General features: G+C 39.9%; 1 protein-coding gene across 6 annotated transcripts in view; it reads left to right on the top strand.

Moving 5' to 3' along the window:
* Positions 1-21,668, top strand: part of LOC117426342 (zinc finger protein Helios-like) — a 46,631-nt gene that overhangs the window by 11,833 nt on the left and 13,130 nt on the right. For 3 of the 6 annotated variants that reach the window (XM_059034041.1, XM_059034044.1, XM_059034040.1), the window contains exons 3-5: positions 8,172-8,261; positions 14,511-14,780; positions 18,223-18,390. In XM_059034041.1, coding sequence (XP_058890024.1) covers positions 8,172-8,261; positions 14,511-14,780; positions 18,223-18,390 — 528 coding nt within the window. The remainder of the gene's footprint in view (positions 1-8,171; positions 8,262-14,510; positions 14,781-18,222; positions 18,391-21,668) is intronic. The other 3 variants (XM_034043817.3, XM_059034042.1, XM_059034043.1) reach the window with 3 other exon arrangements.

Below are 21,668 nucleotides of genomic sequence, written 5' to 3'. Positions count from 1 at the left end.
TGTCCAATACCTTTGACTACCAGTTAATTCAGGTTGATCTGCATTATTATTATTATTATTATTATTATTATTATTATTATTATCATCTGTAGTAGTATTAGTCGTTTCTTATACAGTAGTTTCTCCTCACTTTTTTCCCCCCCAACACATTACTAAAAGCGCACCTCATTTTAAAACAGCATTGTTTCAGTATAAAGCACAGTTGCTCACTTGTTAAGGCAACTGAGCTGGTAAAACAGTATCTGTGATTATGATTTAGAAAGTAAATATGTCACGAGGTTCAGCATATCATTTTAGAGTTGGAAGGGCAAAACTCACATTAAATTTGTGATTGGATTTCAAATTGAGAGAATAAAAATATGCCAGTATTATACTTTTAATCTTATAATTCAGATTGTATGCAAGTAATTCTTAATTCTGATTAACAAATATATATATATATATATATATATATATATATATATATATTTTTTTTTTTTTTTGATAGACATGTAAAACCATTACTCTATATTAATGAAAAGTAGTGCGCCAAGTGCCAAATAATATTCAGATATTTTTCATTTCCTGTGTGCACTGTATAGTTTTACTTCATAGCAGGGCATAACACCTCTTTTTGGTACACATCTATTTTTTTGATGTTCAGAATAAGATGTTTTTCAGAGTGGGTGTCAGATAACTCCAGTCTTAAAAAAATGTATATAAAATATTTTTAAAAAGTACATTATTAGAGGTTTGGTGCTATTTATTTAAAATAGATTGTTAGTGTACCTAAACCTCACATATCATGGTAAGCACCATCTTAGTATTTAGCTGTCATTAGCTTGCATGGACTGAAACCTAATTTTCTGGTTTCTGTCCTACATAATCCACTATACACTGACTTGTCTTTGTGGGTTGTCAGCAAGTCTGCAGTTCGGAGCACAAACAGACTAAGAAAACTTTGTCTTCAATTACTCTTGCAAATTATACTATATTTCACAGATTATTACCTAAGTGTTCTTATGTCTGTTCTCAACATATACATACACAGTGCATGGTGACTATTGATGAATCCCAGTTTAATATGTTTCAGTCAGTAAGGTCTGCGCCTTGCTTGCCATTGCTGTTTATCTTTGCTAAGGTATAAACAAAACTTGTTTAATCAGATAATGAATGGCCCTTGGCCTTGATGCATAAAACAACAAATAAATAAATTCATGTGAGGCTTTCCAATTTGGTATTTTAAACATCTATAATGCTTTTTTATCGGAGCAGCGGTTGGAAGGGAAATTGACCAGTAACACAGCAAGGTTGTTAAGCGCAGGTGGCTTTCACAATGAGAAGCCGTGGGTGCTGCCCCCCGGCAGGGCTGACTCAGCCTGGTCAAGGGTGAGTGATTAAGGAAGGACAGGCGCTGAGTGGAGGGGAATCCTCGTGGCAAGGAAATAACCCCTGGAGAGAAGCCAGGCATAAATGACCAGCTGCTTGAACCCACTGAATCAAGGGATGTACTGTATCAGGGAGAGAATAAGACTCTGTTTTATAGTGGTTTTAGCCATTACAGGTTTTACTATGAGCTTGATTAGCCACATCATATAGGTAACAAGCTTGAGTGTGTCATTAAACTCATAGTAAAACTAGGAATGGTTCAAGCTGCTTTGCAATGGGAGCTGCCATGTTGCTGTTAAAGTGTATTAACACAATCGTGCATACAACATATTGTTAGAATAGACTAGCTTTTGCCTGCAGCCAAACCACCATGTTCTAAATAGGGTTGGGCCAGGCCAGTACTGTATTTGGGTGGGACATCACCAAGGAACACCTTTGTGTTGGTTGGTTGTCTTTGGTAGGAAGCTCATTTGTTTACTCTTCTGGGCCAGAATGTGCTGAATGCTCCGGCATGAGGCATTAAACCAGCCTTCTATTGATTGAGGTTGTGAAGGATCCCATTGCAGTGATGCAGTGATGAAGACCCTGGTTGTCAAAGGCCAAGTCTGAATATACAGTGCCTTGAATAAGTATTCACCCCCTTGGACTTTTCCACATTTTGTAGTGTTACAACCTGGAATTAAAATGGATTTAATTAGGATTTTTTGTCACTGATCTACACAAAATAGTCCAGAATGTCGAAGTGGGGAAAAAAATCTATATATTTTTCAAAATTATTTACAAATAAAAAACTGAAGTGTGTTGATTGCATAAGTATTCACCCCCTTTGCTGTGACACCCCTAAATAAGCTCTGGTGCAACCAATTGCCTTCAGAAGTCACATAATTAGTTGAATGGAGTCCACCTGTGTGCAATTAAAGTGTCACATGATCTCAGATTAAATACACCTGTTTCTGGAAGGCCCCAGAGTTTGTTAGAGAGCATATCTAAACAAACAGCATCATGAAGACCAAGGAGCTATCAAAACAAGTCCAGGATAAAGTTCTGGAGAAGTACCAATCAGGGTTGGGTTATAAAAAAATATCCCAAACTTTGAACATGCCCCAGAGCACCGTTAAATCCATTATTAAAAAATTGAAAGAATATGACACAACCGTGACTGCCTAGAGAAGGCCGTCCACCAAAACTCAGTGACCAGGTAAGGAGGGCATTAGTCAGAGAAGCAACCAATAGGCCAGTGGTAACTCTGAAGGAGCTGGAGAGATCCACAGCTGAGATGGGATAAATCGTCCATGGGACAACTATAACCCGGACTCTCCACAAAGCTGGGCTTTATGGAAGATGGCGAGAAGAAAGCCATTGCTTGAAAAAAACCCATATCAAATCCCATTTGGATTTTGCCAAAAGGCATGTGGGAGACACAGCAAACATGTGGAAAAAGGTTCTCTGGTCTTTTGAGACCAAAATTGAACTTTTTGGCCTTAGCGTAAAACGCTAAGTGTGGCGCAAAGCCAACACTGCTCATCACCCTGAGAACACCATCCCCACGGTGAAGCATGGTGGTGGCAGCATCATGTTATGGGGATGCTTTTCATCGGCAAGGACTGGGAAACTGGTCAGGATTGAGGGCAAGTTGGATGGAGCCAAATACAGGGAAATTCTAGAGGAAAACCTGTTTCAGTCTGCAAGAGACCTGGGACTAGGGCGGAGGTTCACCTTCCAGCAGGACAATGACCCCTTTTGTGGCAACAGACGTGCTGCAGTGGCCAAAATCATAGAAGTCAACATTGGACAGACACGTCGGCTGAAGCAAGGTGCTGGGAGTTACGTGGGCCTACTCACTATTAAAGCCATTCTGTATTTTTGTACTTTATAGTTTCACTCATCTAAAAGTGAATTGAACTGGGTCCTGAGTACAGTAAGGCAGCAGAAAGTGTTCTTTTTTTATACATGAAGAGCTACATTTTTGTAAGATGAGATAAAGCCACTCTCTTATAAAGCCTCTGTTATCTAATTTGGCTCCAGTGAGATTTCCTAGTGATACCATAAGACTGGTACGGTACCAGGTGCAGAACGCTGCCTCCTGAATCCACACTGACGTTCTGTTAATGCCAGCAGAGGCAGCACCAGAGCACTGATATGTAGCTGCTGCAAAAACAGTGGTGTTAGTGTTGTAAGAAAAGGAGGAAATATTGAGCCATGTCTAATCCTTGATTACGTTGATACTGCAACACAGTCCACAGAAAACATACAATCGTGTTGCTTTCTATATCTCCGTTTGCTGGTGCTGCTGTGGAGAATAAGAGCAGATTTGAAGGACGCCACATGTTAAGGTGGTGTAGTTCACTGGTGCAGTTCTGTGTTTGTACGGTCTCCATTTGATCATTTCCCTTACTGAAAATTAGAATGTGTTTTTCTCGCTGAGGTATTCCAGTTTCTAATTGTACAATGCATGAAGTAAATAACAGGCCGCATGACGTTACCATCCAAACCATAAAATAGGCATCCCCGCATTGGCCTGTGCTGAGAGCCGTTCAGTAACATCAGGGAAAGAGCCACTTGGCATGACTCAAGCTCAGAGGTTCTGAATCATGGTTTTCATATCACTAATTATGTCCTTTACAAACCCACCTCTCCGACATCTCGAGTTCACAGTTAAAACTCAGAGTTTTACACTCACTGTTAAACAGAGTGGGGCGAATCTTTACTTTTTTTTTTAAGAAGTCAAACTCACAGACAGTAATTCATTTGTTCTGTATTCAGAATTCTGAAATCTGTGCCGAAAACAGCCATAGGGGAGATTACACGGATTACACAGAAAACGTGTCAGTGGCACGGCACATGCACTGTACATGCACATACATACAGTACATTCTACAGCAACAATACAATGACTACAATTTTGCCAGATAAGACATTATCATCATTTCCAATGCTACATATTTTCAGCATTTGTCTGTCAATAAAACTATTTTACCCTTAAGATGAATTACATATTTTAAACACTGCATGAATCTCTGATCGGATACCCTGTATTTAGTGCATTTAAAAAGGTGACAAACCCCAATACGGATTTTTTTAACCAGCATATGTCCTGTTGCTCACATTAGATTTGACTCAAACAATCCTAAAGTTATGTACCTCATATATCTAATGTAAACCATCAGTACAGCACCTACCTGTCAGGCTGAATTACTTGCAAGTACAGTCAGTGTCTTAGATGGTAGGAACAGAACTTAAGTTTCTTGTGTCAAGGTGTAAAACTGGACCATATGAATAAAGTAACTAATGATTTTCAAAACATTTTCGGGTTTATAGCTTTTCAAGTACTGCACTAGTGACTTCAATTAATATTTTGATTGGTGTTCAAATGGTTTATACTATGGTACAGTGCTTGAGTGTGTATGTGTGCTTGTGTTTCTTCTTTCAACAACTACTACATGTTTTAATAATATGATAAAGTGTTTTTTTAGGCCCGTCTTTCACAACCCAGCACATTTCTCTTTTCTTTGTGCTTCACCACAAGGGGAATTTGTTTTTGGGGAATAATTAACACATATTTTAACGAGGATGTAAGATGCAAATGTGTTGGTTGTAGCTGAACAGATAAACTGTGGTGCCGGAAGTTGAAAAAAAAAAAAAAAAAAAAACAAACAAACAGAAAAAGCACATTTGCTATTGATGATGGGTTGAAACTTGAGCACACTCGTACGTGTTGTTTGTGTGGTTGTCTCTTATTGTACGAGCCAACTTGTGAAGTAAAAAAAAGTCTTTAAGAATATCAAGTCAAATTAGTACTCTTGATAAAGATCTCTGTACATATGTGATCCAGCTGATTGGCTGTCTGATTGCGTTTATGGATTAGGGAGTGGTTAACATGTAGCAAACAGAAAGTACTGATTAGAGGAGAAACCTCAAAATGGGGCGAGGTAACCAGTGGAGTACCACAGGGATCAGTATTGGGTCCTCTGCTCTTCCTAATGACTTAGATTCTGGTATAGTAAGCAAACTTGTTAAATTTGCAGACAACACAAAAATAGGAGGAGTGGCAAACACCATTGTAGCAGCAAAGGTCATTCAAAATTATCTAGACAGCATTCAGAACTGGACAGACACATGGCAAATGACATTTAATATAGAAAAGTGTAAGGTACTGCACACAGGCAATAAAAATTTCCATTATAAATACCATGTGGAAGATACTTAAATTGAAGAAGGGATCTATGAAAATGTTGGCTCAGAAATGTCTTCATCTAGACAATCTGGAGAAGCTATAAAAAAGGCCAACAAAATGCTTAGATATATAGTGAAAAGTGTTGAATTTAAATCAAGGAAAATAATGTTAAAACTTCACAATGCATTAGTAAGATCTCATCTAGAATGTTGTGTTCAGTTCTGGTCACCTTGTTACAAAAAGGATATCACTGCTCTAGAAAGAGTGCAAAGAAGAGCAACCAGAATTGTTCCTGGTTTAAAAGGCATGTCATATGCAGACAGGCTCAAAGAATTGAATCTATTCAGTCTTGAACAAAGAAGACTACGCTGCGATCTGATTCAAGCATTCAAAATCCTAAAGTATTGACAATGTCGACCCAGGGGACTTTTTCGACCTGAAAAAAGAAACAAGGCCCAGGGGTCACAAATGGAGATTATATAAAGGGGCATTCAGAACAGAAAATAGGAGGCACTTTTTTACACAGATAATTGTCTGGAACCAACTTTTTTACACAGATAAGAGTCTGGAACCAACTCCCCAGTAATGTTGTTAAAGCTGACACCCTTGGATCCTTCAAGAAGCTGCTTGATGGGATTCTGGGATCAATAAGCTACTAACAACCAACCGAGCAAGATGGGCCGAATGGCCTCTCTCGTTTGTAACCTTTCTTATGTTCTTATAAATGTGTTTATTGGCTGATGGTCTGGTTCTGTGCACCTGAAGGCAAGCCGTATACATTGTAACAGGGTGACATCCAGGAGAATGAAAGACTGCTGCCTCCCTTTGAAACAGGAGTCTGCAGTATGTCAGTTTTCTGGGATACAGCTGCTTGAAGCAGGAATTATACAGGATTTATCAAGTTAGCACAGGCAGGGAGGTTCTGTTATTTGTTTTGTCCACGGCTGTCAATTTTTGCCATGGCGATGAAACCGACTGCACTTATATCTGTCAGGGTCTTCCCCAAGGCTTGAAAGCCACAATTCATAGTAACATGTCCCCTAAGGCAACATACCAAGATCCAACAATATCCACTCCATGATATACTGAGCAGTCTGGAGATTTCCAATGCTACAGCAACCCCAGGAAAGCCTGCATTTATTTCAACAATCATACACAAGTGTTCCCCAAAATCTTGCTTTGAACAATCAAGTTTTATTTACAGAGTTTGACACAATGGGGCTTGTAGGGTGCTCACTGCACAGAAGGCAAAGGCTGAAATCATTGTGCACTCAGCGATAACCCTGCTTAGCATTTTCACCATAGCCTGCATTAGAATTGTAGAGGCTGTGCAGGTCAGGACAACACAGAATCAACCCATGAGCCTGCACGGTTTTACCAGCATACCAGTAATAGTAGTATCTGTAGTAGTATATGTTTTTAATGGAATTGATATCCAAAACTATGGGATTTCCCAGTCATACCTGCTATATTTTTTATGGCAATTTATGGATTACGTCTTGTAATGTCAACCCCAGTGAGGATTAATCTGCAGTCTTATCAATGTGACTGGTCTGGTAATTTGATAAGAGCTCTGGGAATGTAGAAGCCTCTTGTCATGTTCCCAGTGGAAATAGGACACCAGGGATCTAATTCTGTGCTGTGATTTATACACCCTTAATTTCAGGAAAACCTTCAGAGTGTTTATTTACTTTTATAGGAATCATTTTGCTCACAGGGATAATGCTGTACTCTGTTAAAGTCACAGCCATTCTCCTTTACAGGTGTGTTCCATAGGACACTCAGGCTTACTACATCATCCAGGATTTTATATTAAACTTTTTTTTTTTACTCAAGTGTGCAATTTAGACACTGGTACCGTGCGTCCACCTCGGTTGTTTGTTTTTTGTTTTAAAGCAAAATAACGTGTCATGTTTATTTTCCTTTCACAACAATTTATACAGATTGCATACTGAAATAAAAAGCTTTGACAATATGATTTATGTAATCCGGGTTGTTTATAAAGTTAGAGCCCATTGCATCAGGCCTATTGAATGTGACACATTTATTAGGGTGGCAAGGTTTCTTATAAAGTGTCCGCAATGGCCAGCACCTCGCATGCTGCTCTGAGTTTGGATAATAGAGTGTGCTCACGACCTGCATCCAGTGTCTATCTTACTGTGTTTATTGATTATTCCATAGCTAGAAAAACACCCAGTGCTGGCACTTTTATACAGAGATAGTAAAATAAACTTCATAATTTATCTAATAAATTGTAGGTTGAAGTCACAGTGCTTTGCAGCCATCTTCCTGTATCAGTCACTAGTTGTTTCAAGTGACATCTATCTGTCATATATATGTTTGCGTGTGTGACCAATTAAGTATCTTGTAACTACAACAATTATTGATATAGGCTTTTTCCACACACTGCAAAAGTCCCCTTTGTTGGAATTCATCCTGGGACTTTTGCTGGGGAATGTGTGTTTTTCTTGGGAATTTTTTTCCCTCTCCAATTAACTGCACACACAGACACACACAATCTGGTTTGTATATGCAAATGATGCACAATAATAGCAGCTGCTATGGCTAGCCCATGACACACAGCTCCAGTATTGTTGGTAGATTAACTGTGACTCTCGTCTGACTCCAGGTAACGGTGACCACTCTCCCAGAAGAGAACACTCCAGCATGGTGGTGGACCTGTCCTCAAACACTCCCAATGGGCAGCACTTCCCAAGCAGTACGTTCCTTTTCACTTCTTAAATTTCCTTGTCCAGGCTGTTTTGTACTAGGGACTGTTATGCTTGGTTTGACATGTTGTTTTTACTCCTGTACAGTACAGGGGATGGGAATAAGACTCCTATTGCATAGCAGTTACACCCATTCCAGGTTTTAATGCAAGCTTGATGGGCCACAGTGTATAGGTAACAAGCTCAGGTGTGTCTTGTTAAACTCTTAGTAAAACCAGGAATGGATCAGGCTGCTTTGCAATAGAAGAGTTTTTTTTTTTTTTTTTTTTTTTTATCCCTATAGTACGTTGCTGCTTTTTCCAAAGAAGACTTGGTCAACCATAGAACCAACCTGCAATGATTTTTTATGTTTTGTTTTTTCTTTATCTCCCCACAAAAAACCAGTGTTAACTGAAACCATTAGAAACCACTGATAGACCATATCACTTCTCTGGTAACATTGATCTTGATGAGATGGTACTTATTCAGAAAAGCACATTCACTTCCAATCGGTCTAGCAGGAAGGGAGGGCAGATCAATGATCTCTTATGGGATCCCAGATTGAATCAGCATACAGAAGAAGAAAAAAAAAGAATGACAAACTCGTTCACATTTCTGATTTTTCATTTGGAGGCATTTTAATGAATGAAGAAGATGACTGATGTCTCCAGGTCCGAGCAAGTGTTTTTGGGCTAGCATCACAATTAGGTTACGATCACCTTGCTTTTACAGTTTGCAACAGTAATGTTCTTTTTTATTAATCCTCATTTGGATTAAATCCAGATTTGGAACATGGGCATAATAAATATACTGTAGGAGCAAAAACTTTGGTGCCTGAGACCAAACAAAAACCTCCTGTAGTGTTCCAGTGGTGCCTAAAGACTGGAACTGGTTTATTGTAAGGCATCATGTTATACCTTTATTACTTGATGCAATTTCTGCTTTGTATTTCACAAAATGCTCAAGGGATGGATCTGCTTTCCTGGCTTATGTTTTTTTTTTTTTTTTTTCTAAAGATGTATGTGTTGGGAAGGCACTCCCAGATCAGAGGTATGTGCTTGTTACTGGCAGGGGTGCTCAGCTGGGTTTGGCTCCAGGCCACAGGTGTCAGGAGTTGGGATGGGTCAGGTAGGACCGGGAACAGGTTTGTTGAGAACAGGGTGGAGGAAATGAAAAGGCTTAACCAGATTTTAGTCTTTGCCCTCTTTTTTAGATAGTTTTTAAAAATGAACAAAAAAAAAAAATGCTTTTGTGAAAATGCCCAGGGGATGACCAGTCTGTACTGGATGCTATAGAGGCACTAGCATGGCAGTATGATTAGTCTGCAGCTTGCTTCTTTCCGGGAATTGACTTAGTTCTGCATTTCCTTTCATTTGTATTCTTATGGGAAGTTTTTAAAAATACTTTGTACTGGTGTGTGTTATACACATGTACTATACAATACATCATTATTATTTATTTCTTAGCAGACGCCCTTATCCATAACCCGGGCTTCACTCTCCGCGGTTCGTTTGCCCTCTTTTAAAATCAGACCCAGGACACAGAACCTGAATTTTCAGGCGCTTACGCGCTATTTATAATAAAAAAACGAAAACAAAACCTAACTCCGTTTTGGAGCTCTGACTAAACACAGGAACGGAACCTAACTAACAAACAGGACAGCTAAGCTGTTTACCTGTTAAAAACAAACACCAAACAAACAAAACAAAACAAATAAACACACCGTTTTTTAACAAATACAAAAAAAGCTTTACACAGTACCTTTTTACCTTTTTCTACAACTGAGCACACCTTCAAAATCGGGCTCCTTCACACAGCAGCCTCGAGCAGACTGCTTGCTTTCTCTAAATAACCTGCACCTGGCTCAAAGCAGTGAACAGGGGGAGCCCAAGCGATGTCTGGGAGCAGCGCAGCAACGTCTTGGTGCTTGGGGAGAGCGGAGTAGGGAACCAGTGGAGGAACTGTGGCCGATGGTGCAGACTACTGGGCTCCAGGTCTGGGTCAGGGAGGTCTAGGCAGACCGGCAGGGTGTCCAGGAGCAAGGGGCAAGGGACCGTACTTGGCAGCGGCGGACTGGATCACTAGGGTGGTGGTTGGGGCTGTGGTGGAGGTGGGCTCCTCACCTCCTTCCCTTTGTCTGTAGCTGGCGGCGGTATCTCTTGCTCCGTCGGCTCTCCCTCACTCCACCGGCTGCCCATCCTGCTCCTCTGTAGGCAAGATCTCCACCTTTCCTGGGGCTGGAGTCAGCGGTGCTTCGCTGACCTGCTACTATTTTTGGAGCAGCAGCTCCAGCTCAGTTGGCTCCTTGTCCAGCAGCCCTAGCACCAGTCTCCACCTCTTGCTCTGTTCCACCTGAGCAGTGGTATTTTAGTTGATGTTTTTGATCCATTTCTTTTTTTTCCCCTGGGTCTTTAGGGGCGCCCACACTCGCTGCCACCATATGTAATCCGGGCTTCACTCTCCTAGCGGTTTGTTTGCCCCCTTTTAAAATCAGACCCAGGACACAGAACCTGAACCTGAGTTTTTTGAAGTGTTATGATAAGGTTTATAATTTCTAAAATGTTTGCAGGTCCTGTAATGCACAGGTGTGTCCTAAAAGGAAGTTAATCCATGCAGGCACAACACACACAAAAGCTAGATTGGGTAGTTCTACATCTCTTGGTTTATTAATGCAGTACACAGGGTGGATCGTTTGATATAAGTGGCAAAGTCACTGACAAAACAAAACCAGGTTAATCAAGAAGGGTCTACAGATTTGTGGCCACTTAAATATTAATTATTTGGAAAAAGTCACATAATTAACATGACTGTGTTTTTTTTTTTTCATATAGAAGAGTTGTGGTTTATTGTGTAACTGACTAGGCAGTATCTCAGGCCTCGGAACGTGATCTGGGGATGTCTCCGATAATTGTATTATGTTTATGCCTAAGCCATTGTTACGTAATGTTTTAACCCTGATCTGAATATAATTTCAAGTACAATTTTCACTGTATAGACCACGGTCATGTACCGTGAGTCACAATAAAAGAATTGCACCATGGTTTACCGCCTGGCAAAGAGCTAGGAAAGGGTTGACAACATGAAGTGGTTTTACTAATGCACTACACAGCCAACTGGCCAGTGTTAACTGTTAGGGTTGATTTTGGGTGTTAAATTTTCACAAGTTTCATATAAAAACCAAGCTATGTTTCACAGTGTAAAATAATAACACTAATACAGAGTAATAATATCAACATCCAGGATTTCAGTCGGCGGTTTCTATAATGGTGCCGTTTCTGTCCCTGCTGGAGAAGTTCAAGGCAGGCTAATATATTGTAATGGGCACGGCTGGACTGACAGGCATGGCGGATTGTGTTAGCGGCCTCCACAAATATGTTAATGAGCAGGAGAGGACGCTGGGAGTGGGAAATAGGGTAAGGGAAATACTGTTGTTATTGTTGTTCTAAATGTTGTGATTATTTTAAGTGCCCCTATTAGTTATTGTGCCATACCCTGTAACTGTTGAACTCTTCCAGTGTTGTTTTATGTACTATGTGAATGTCACCTTGAGGGGCAGGGTAGTGCTGTGGGGTGGGGAAAGGGCTGTCTGTGTGTGGATGGTGTTGACTTGCTGTTGGCTGCCTAAATAAACCACATTGTACCAGTGAGTCATGGTGTGCATCTCAAATCATTCCCATGCACACTACAATATTTTCATTTATTTTCATGGCAATGAAACAATATTTGACAAATTATGAAGTTATTAGTTAACACTTGTTACGTGTACATAGTTTATATACAGAGAGTACAATTGTCACTACAGCAGTGTTAATGTCGCTCTCTCAGTGTTATTTTTTCCCAACACTTAGGTAGTTAATTCTGTAATAAAGGGGTGCTAGTTATACACTGAAAGAGAAGTCAGTTTAACTCCCATAGTGTTAAACACTATGGAAGTGTTATTTAACTTTTTCAAAAGTGTAACTTTTACACTGTGGAGTATATGTACTCTGGAAAAGTGTTAGATTTGACTTCTACAGAGTTTTTATATAACACTGGCCAATTTGCTGTGTACAAATGCATTAAAATCATTTAAAATAATACACTTTTCAGAATTGCAGAAATGTCACAATTATGAACACCCTCCATTCCCCAAGTGTTTATAACTGTGAGGCTCTACTGCGTTTGTTTCTTTTACATTCCTCTTCAGATGGTATGTGCAGGTATTACTCACAGGCTATTTTAACACAGCTAGATGCCACTTCCCTCTGTGCTCCACTCCCAAAATGCAGCCCTATGGATAAACCAGTTTGTGCCGCTCCTGGCTGTGCCCTGGCAGCCACTGACACTGTTTCATTCCAGAGGATTTCTCCATTCTTTAGTTCTAAGCACCTATTCAGGTGGCTCTCTGATCTGATCTGCAATGTGCACACCCCTCGCTGGCTTTCAGGCTTGCTGTTTGGAGGGGGCCTGCTAGCAATGACAGCTCTTCCCAAACTCTTAAGGCCCATCCTGACTGTGGACCCCCACCTAGTGAATCCATCGCAATTCGATGTTTTGTTCTGCTTGCAAATCGCCCTCTTTTTAGCCCAGGCTTTGAAAATGCTGAATAGAAATGTACGATAGAGCAGCAGTCATGTTAGTAAGTGTTACATTTGAACTGCAGTAGAACCCGAGCTGGGTTCATGGGAATGAATCGATCGGGGTCAGTCAGGATGTGCTCTGGCCCCCCCTAAACACACCTCCCTTCCCCCTGGTTTGGTATTATCTAAAATGCAGATATTCCTTCACGTTCTCTACATCCCTGGTGTTAAAATCCACTCATGCTTCTTTTTTATCATTTAGCTTCTCTGTTGCTCAGTTTTAAACTTCATACATATTTTTGATGCATAACACCGTATGGTAGCCTATATAACAATGCATAGAAAATAGAAGATAGTATGCTTTTTTCTGTTTTTCTTTTTACTGTGCCACACTTCTTATTTTTCAGTTTGTATCTCCAGGAAGTTTGTTTCAGGAATCAGCCTAATTGCTGTGCCCTTTAAGAAACAGGAATGGGCTATTTAAGGACAGGCTGGTTTACATTCAGGATAAAGCCAGTGAGTGCAGGGACTTCATTGAAACTCTCCCACTCCCTGTCCTGTAGACATTGCTGCATGGCTGGGCATTGTATGAATGTGATTAATCATCCCGAATCTAACACTGAACCTGTGCTTTTAAAACAAATTGAGATTTTGTTGTAAACACCTAATATGTTAGGTTTTCTTTGGATTTTTTTTGTGTTCTATGAATTTCTCCCATAATTATTATTATTTTTTTAATCCCTGTATACTGTGTAGGTGTTTTGTCATGTCAAATGAGACGTGCTCTTTGAGGACTAGGTTGTACTGCGTGGACAGAGGTAGCCAGTCACCCATGCTGATATAGATTTAACAAGTGAAGGTTCACAAGTGAATGAGAAATAGTGAGAATGCTGATGATGTATAAAAAATAAAAAAACAGTTCTCATGCATTTCCCATTTGAACAGTTTGTGGCCGTGTTGTTCTTACTCAGCGACTCCCAAGCTCTGAGTAAGGGGAAGGTGCTAAATGAGCAGACACTGTTTTCTACTAAATCTCCTATTTTTGTGAAGATGCAGTCAAGTAGAAACCTTGCAGGCCTGGCACCTGTCAGCTCTCTCCCACATGTGCAAAGTCACTGTAGGCCACTCAAGTGTCACTGGAACAAGATGTTTTTGCCAGACATCTACATTGCATCTACTTATTTCTGCCTTATATAAATGTATAAAAAAAAAACTCACGTTACGGAAGATAGAAAAAACTATGAAAAACGGAGTGAATTGCAAGAGCAAGCTACAATATTAAAATGTTTGCAAACGATTGCAATCTCTTACTAAGCTAACCAGCTTCCCTTACTGTTAAATTAACTAGTAAACTGTGCTATGACGGCACACACACACTGCTCGTCTCATATATTCTGTTTAGGGATATATTGTTGTAGTGATCAGGTGTCTGGAATGTGTGGAGTCCGTACAATTGGTTGAATTGTCAGTTGATAGAAGAAGCTCAGCTGGGCTTCCTGATCCAGACTGCAGAGCTTGCTGGTGTTCCATGAGAACGGTCACAGGTGTAATGTCTCATAGACCATTCTGGAGAACAGTCTCAGCTGCAGAGTTCAACTCTGGAATGTCCCTGGGTTTCTCAGGAGCAGTAGTCATTTAGCACAACTTTTTAATTTTTTTTATTTTCTAAATCTTCGTCGTCTTCTGTTTCTTGCTTTGCAGCAAAACTAATCAAGCTAGAAGCTCAGAGTGATGAGGAGTCAGAGCACAGGGTCCTGGCTCAGGAAGAGGGGGTCCCGAGTGTGGAGGAGGTGGGCGGGATGGAGGAGCCCCTGATGGGTAGCCACAATGGGCTTCACGAACACAGCCAGGAAGCGGAGGGGCCCGGCGACGGAGGAATCCGACTGCCCAACGGTAAACTGAAGTGTGACATCTGTGGGATTGTATGCATTGGGCCCAATGTGCTAATTGTTCATAAGAGGAGCCATACTGGTAAGCAGCCAGGAAACGAAGCCCCCTGATTTCACCTGATCTCAAAACTGCCTGCTTAGGCTGCTCCAGGACTGCAGTCATCCTACTGCTGTCACTCGGCCGAAATGGAAGTCATACGAGACCTCAGGTCCCAGGACAAACTGTCTTCATGTGCTAACTTCATGCTTACTGGGTCTCCATGCAAAGGGGTGTTCTGTGGTTTCTGGGTCTTCTAAACTTCTTAAAGATTTGGGTTTGCATCTGTCTGTTCCCATATAGAGCAACACCTGCGCTGTAACCAAACTAGATTGGTATCTACGCTTCAGTCTTTTTACCTCCCAGTTTGAGTAAAAGAAAACTTGCTTTTTCAAGCTAACTTTTTTAATGTAATATCCTGTTGACCTCTTCTGCGATAACAGCTACCTGACTAGTGAGTGAACAGTCCATGTCAATAGTATTGAATAGTATTGCACAGACCTTTGTAATCATGACAAAAAAATATTGGAATCTTCCAAAACCAGTTATTTATCTGTCCTGCTACTGAAAAGGCTTTTTTTAATGTCAGGATTTTCTATCTAATGTCAGGATGCCTTACGTCATAAGGACACTAACGAAAAGGCAGCAATTAAAACATTGCTTCTGGCTTAAATATGATTTGCTGCTTGCATTTTTAGCTGGGTGGTCTGAAGCAGGAATAAAATATCAGATGTCATGTACACATGCTGGTGTAACCAGTACACAACTCACTTCAAACATTATCATACCTGTGCAGATATGTAAATGCACAGAAGTAACATATACAGTATCAGGTGGTAACTGTCATTGAGTGGCTGCAATAGCTTTACACTAGGGCTGTATTTTAAATAAAATTGTTTAAAATGTATTTATTTATGTATTTATTTAACCAGGAAATTTACCCATTAATACCGTCACCAAAATTTGCTAGTAGAATTACATGTACCTGTTCGTCTCATCTATGCAGTATTCTGCCTTTGCTTTATCCTATTCGTTAAAGAATTAAAAAGCAGTACAAAAAGCAAAAATCCCGAATTGAAGCTGAACTTCTATTCAAAATCAATCTGACATGAATCGTTTCAAAGTGCACCAAATCTTAATCCAACATGCAAGAATCCCAAACTGACCTTTTATTCCAAATCAACCCGACATGAAAAGTTTTCTCCCCAATTTGGAAAGCCCAATTATTTAGTTTCAACCCGGCTCACTGCTGCCACCCCCGCGCTGACTCGGGAGAAATGAAGACGGACACACGTGTCCTCCAAAACATGTGCCGTCAGCCGTGCACTTCTTTTCACTTTGCAGGCCCGCCATGCAGCCGCCTCAGAGCTACAGCGTGTGAGGACCATGCAGCTCCGGGCAGCTTACAGGCAGGCCTGCAGGCAAAAATGAATGTGTTAATCTCACAAGTTAACTCTGATTAATTGACAGCCCTACTTTACACACAATTAAATTGAGACTTTAGTCTTAACTAGCAACATCTGTGTTTGCAATTGTAAAATAAATACATACATAACCAGTGCAATGGGTGCCCTGCAGTTTGTTGTGAATAGCATTAGAGATTCTAGCAGACTTACAAAAAATATTAGAAGGTGGGACATGATTTGAAATCTCAAATATGAAAAATAATTTACTTCTCAAAGTTAAGAGCTTGTGACTGATGTGTGAGGGCTGGGTGAAAGTGGGGATGACCTGGGGCTGAAAAGGACATGGATAGACACAGCGAGGCAGAATGGTGAGGGAGAGCTATGGGGGATGTTTTGCTACTTTAACACTTTCAACCCCCCCCCCCCCACCCCTGTTGTAAACCAAAAGGTACCAACATATATATATATATATACAGAGAATATTCAGGTCACTTGTCTTTAAGTCTTTAAGGGGTTACAAAGGTTACTAAACCACCAACAAAAACATAATGAGTGTTTTTAACCCAGATTATTATTATTTTTTATTTGACTGTTACCAAGTTACCCCCCCCCCCCCCCCCCCCTTTCCCCCTCAGCTTCCTTCCCTGGTTGGGTTTGATTGCATGCCTGTACTCTTTTTAACCACTTTCACCACTGGCTGGGGGTGACGGACTTCCCTTGTCTTGTTTAACTTCTTGTCTGACAGGATCTGCCAAAGGTTCACACAAATCACTATGTACAGTATAGGCATCAGCATCAGCAAAAGCCTACTGAAGCCTAATTTTATAATCCTCTCAGCCTGATAAAGCCTGCAGTTTTTCTGCAATCTAGTACCCTCTGAATCTCTCCCCTTAAGGGAGGAGATACCTTAACCCCTTCCTCATGGGTCTGGGCCTGTTTGGATTGAATGAGGTGGTTCTATGAAAACCTTGCAGTATTTCTGGAGGTAAAAATATTTAGAGAAAGGACATGTAAATGAAAGATCCCCTTTCATGTACAAAAAACCAGCACAACCAGTCGTCCTGGAACACTAACCAGGTCGTAATGATATCAGGTCAGTCAGGGGTTTTGAGAGATTTGAAAACAAAAAATGCTGTTTAAATATGGGAGAGAAGTTTGGTTAGCCAACTTGGGATTCTTGTTTAAACTTTTTTACAGTAGCCTTTTATAGAAAAAATACATTGACTTTACCCAGCTAATATAGACTATGTTTGTGTGTGTGTGTATATATATATATATATATATATATATATATATATATATATATATATATATATATATATATATATATATATATATATATATATATATAATGTACTTATCATTTTTTGTAGATATATCTAAAGATAATGCTAAATCAGCTGATGCTATCAACAGTTTGTTTACGAACGACTATTTAGTAAGGGGATGTCCCTCATCAATCCAAATATCAATTGATTCCATTCAAAGTGACTGACGTGGGTGCTTCAGACCTCTCCGAGTCTGCTGACGTCAGGATTGGTCATTAAATTGGAAGTGATGTCATGTTCCTATTTTAGTGCTGAAATGTTAAATTGCGGTATAGGAAATTGGAAATGCAAACACTAGTATTGTCATATTTACTATTACTACTATGACTGCTAATAATAATAATAATAATAATAATAATAATAATAATAATAATAATAATAATAATAATAATAATCTGCACAAAAGGATTGATAATATTTCTAATTTGGATGAGGTTTAATATGCTGTTACAAGTTCTTTATAATTATATTGACCTGCTTATTTTCAGTTTATAACACATGTACAGTGATTGAACACTTACCCTATGATTACATTTTATGATTTAAGTTCAAGCCTACTGTCAGTTTTCACGACTTATTTCTCTTTCACTCAGGTAAATTAGATTGAGTCAGTAAATGTAAACACCTGGGATTGACCCCTGTATGTTTCTGGGCTCTGTAATGTGGCCCTTGTTGTACATGGTGCAGTGCTGGAGCTCAGCTGGCCCCGCAGTTGCACACAGACTGACCCCCCCGGGTGCCTCCGTGTTTCAGGCGAGCGTCCGTTCCAGTGTAACCAGTGTGGAGCCTCGTTCACTCAGAAGGGGAACCTGCTCCGACACATCAAGCTGCACTCGGGAGAGAAGCCCTTCAAGTGCCCTTTCTGCAGCTACGCCTGCCGCCGCCGCGACGCCCTCGCCGGACACCTCCGGACCCACTCTGGTGAGTCTCCCCTTTAATCTGCCGGCTTCACAGCCACTCCGGACACCTCCGGACCCACTCTGGTGAGTCTCCCCTTTAATCTGCCGGCTTCGCAGCCCCTCGGATAGGTTCACTGTGACATGGGAATGTAGCAAAGCTTGGAAATGCAAGGCATAATCAGAAAAGCATTGTAAAACTTCTGTGTAAATGTACCCCTGGTACAATTTGACTTTATTTTTTTCTCTTTCTAGATAGTCTCTTTTTTATCCATACCGTTCAACACTTAATCATCTTGTAATGTAAAGTACAACGAAAAAGAAATGCATTTGAAGAAACACTTGGATAGTATCATGGGAGGTTTTTATCAATAGCAGGGGTTTTCAACCGGGGGTACAGGGGGACTATAGGGGTACTTCTAAGGGTCAGAGGGGGTAAGCAGAATGGCTTAGAAATGCACAAATAGAAAATGAAAATAAAACAAAATAATGATCTTGATTTTTTAACGGTATTATATATTATGTCTAAACCACTGTGGGAAGAAAAAAACACAGAATCTATTACATCCACACTTTCCACCTGTACGCATGCATGATTTTGATAAAGCTGATTCTCACTCTGATATAGATTTACTGGTGGGTAAAGGAGGTGATTGTGGTGATTGTGCCTATGGGGAGAGCTCTGTGCTGCTCATGATTTTTGCTGTTTTCAACTTGTCGTATATACTTTTTTTAGAAATGTAAATGCTCTGGTAAACATAAATAATAATCACAATACTCATACTTTGACAGTTTTTGTTTCAGTTATTAGGCGCGGCTGCATTTAGAAATAGCATCTGATTGAATTTGTTTTCGGTGCCTGAAATGGATACATTTCTTGTAAACGAAAAACAAAAGAAGAAAACACAAGAGTCTACTGAAAGTGCAAAGCGACAGAAAGTTAATACAGAGTCCCTGTGGATTTTTTTTTTTGATGGCTTTAAGAAAATGTTAATCATTGTTAGTTGTTATAGGTGAATGTTTTTGATATTGTAAACATTGTAAATGGCACACAGAATTATGCTGAGATGGGAAGTAAATGGTAACGTGGCAAACATTTACAGTGCAGACTATTGTGTATTATGCATAATAACTACACCAAAAAGAGTAACAGTGTTTCCAAAGAGATTCCTAAATACTATATTTTAATTCTGTGCATCCAAAGACATGTAGTTAAGTTTTAAGAATGAAGCCTACTGTTTGGTATTCTGTCCAAACCAGCAGTCTGTCAGTCCCAGATCGTTAATCAGATTATTCTGCCTTTTATTTCAACTGTGGTGCCATTCAGTAGAACGAAAATTGTACTTTAGCTGAAACCTCCCGACAGAAGGGGTAGTTTTAAAAAAAGGTTGAAAACCTCTGTTCTATAGTATTACTGAGTTTCTTTTTAGCAGGTTTTATCAACAGTCATTCAAGGCATTGATTCAGTGAGGAGGCAGAGTCAGGTTCACACCAGGCTGTATGACAGGTGATCTACAGTACAGTGTTGGCTGTTTCTTTGCTCGGAATACTTGGCAAAGAAAGTACAGCAATTGCAATTTGTATCAGTTTCGGTGCCCTAGAACTATGGCAAGGAGTTACAGTTTGTACCAGACCCTTGCCGGGAAGAACAGGTGATACAATCGACATTTGAATACCACAGTGAAAAATATTAGCATAGTGGTGCAAAGGTGATTTTTGAGAAATTTCTTAATTTAACAAAAAAAAAATACATTTCCTGTCAGATTTTTTTGACAGTCACAGACTTTCGAATTTCTATTTTTGTAACAGATTTATTATTAAATAATGTTGCATCCGAGAATCAGCATATAAAGATGACACACTACTATAATATCTATAATTAGATTTTATTTTCTAGACCGTTAATACAATTATTTACACCTTAAGTACAATTTAGGATAACAAAAAATGGATGATCTCCATTAATACTATATGTTGCCACTGTAACCCTAAATGCATACTTCATACACGGTGCTGAGTTGCCTTGTGCTGGCTTCTTGTGGTGAAACACCTCATCAGCATGAAGTGTGTAGCATGGGATAAAGCTTCGGGAGTGCTCATTGTAACACAGAACAACTTTCACTCTAGCTGTGTCTCTTACCATTGCACTTAGAAAGCAACTGCAGCCCCAGTGATCTCAATCAATCTCTACAAGAAAATCCAGACAAGATAAACAGACAGAAGATTACAGTTATTGTTGTTGGATTCTGCATATCTCTGCCAGCCATGTGCAAATAGGGAGGTGGTGATGGTTTATGAAGATAATCTCCTAGCCACTCCCTCTGTGACCTGTACGACCCCCGTAACGCAACTGAAGTTTACCATAGGAGTCCTAAAGATACAGAGCATGATGGGTAGACAGGCAGACAGACAGGTAGTTAATCAGATAAAAAGACCCACGTGAAATGTCAATGCTTTGAAAACCTCATGAACATTATCTGTAACCATAAATTCTGAAGTTCATGAACTTTGTCAAAAAATCACTAGAATATTACTGACATTAGATTGACTAACTTACACAAACTTAAGTGTATTGTTTAACCATAAAATGCTTATACTGTATTAACTGTCAACATAGTAAATATGTAAGGGTTATTATGAAAAGAAATGCAATTGGGCTGTCAAATCCTGACAGACGCATGCCCTCCCACCATTCCCTCTCCTCCACTCCCTGCTTGCCTGCCACCTGAGCTGGGAGGATTGGAATGCGAGGCACTCGCTGCCTGCCGGAGAGACTGGTTCTCCCGCCAGCTCCATTACGCAACTCTGTAAACATGTCAGCCGTGGCTTTCCTTCCTCTGGGAGTGCGATGGCACTCGTCCCAGTTTGCAGGTGTAACATTAGAAACAGACATGCTACTGTAGGTGAAAGGTACTTATAGAGACAATGCAGCAGTTTTATAAAAAAAAGGTTGCATGCAAAATGTTTACTGTGGTATACCATGGTAAAAGAATAGTAACATAGCTTAGCAAGGCATGATGAGACATGGGGTAGTAATGATAAAGCATGCACAATCACTAAACATTTCTTCCAGGTAGTGTGCTCATGATGAATACAAACATACAGAAATTCAACTTGTTTTATGATTTGTGTCAGACTGCAAAGTCTGTTGGTATAGATGACACAAACAGCTGATCACTTAATAATATTCATATGAAAAAAAAAAACTTTAGTTCATGTGTATTTATGTATAATATTATTTCTGACACATATATTACAAACTAACCAGAAATGAAGTTGGAATGCCGTGTACACCGCCCATGA

The sequence above is a fragment of the Acipenser ruthenus genome, chromosome 11 (assembly GCF_902713425.1).
Source record: "Acipenser ruthenus chromosome 11, fAciRut3.2 maternal haplotype, whole genome shotgun sequence".
Lineage (NCBI taxonomy): Eukaryota > Metazoa > Chordata > Actinopteri > Acipenseriformes > Acipenseridae > Acipenser > Acipenser ruthenus.
Note: the sequence above shows the minus strand (reverse complement) of the source record. Positions and strands in the feature narration are given on the sequence as shown.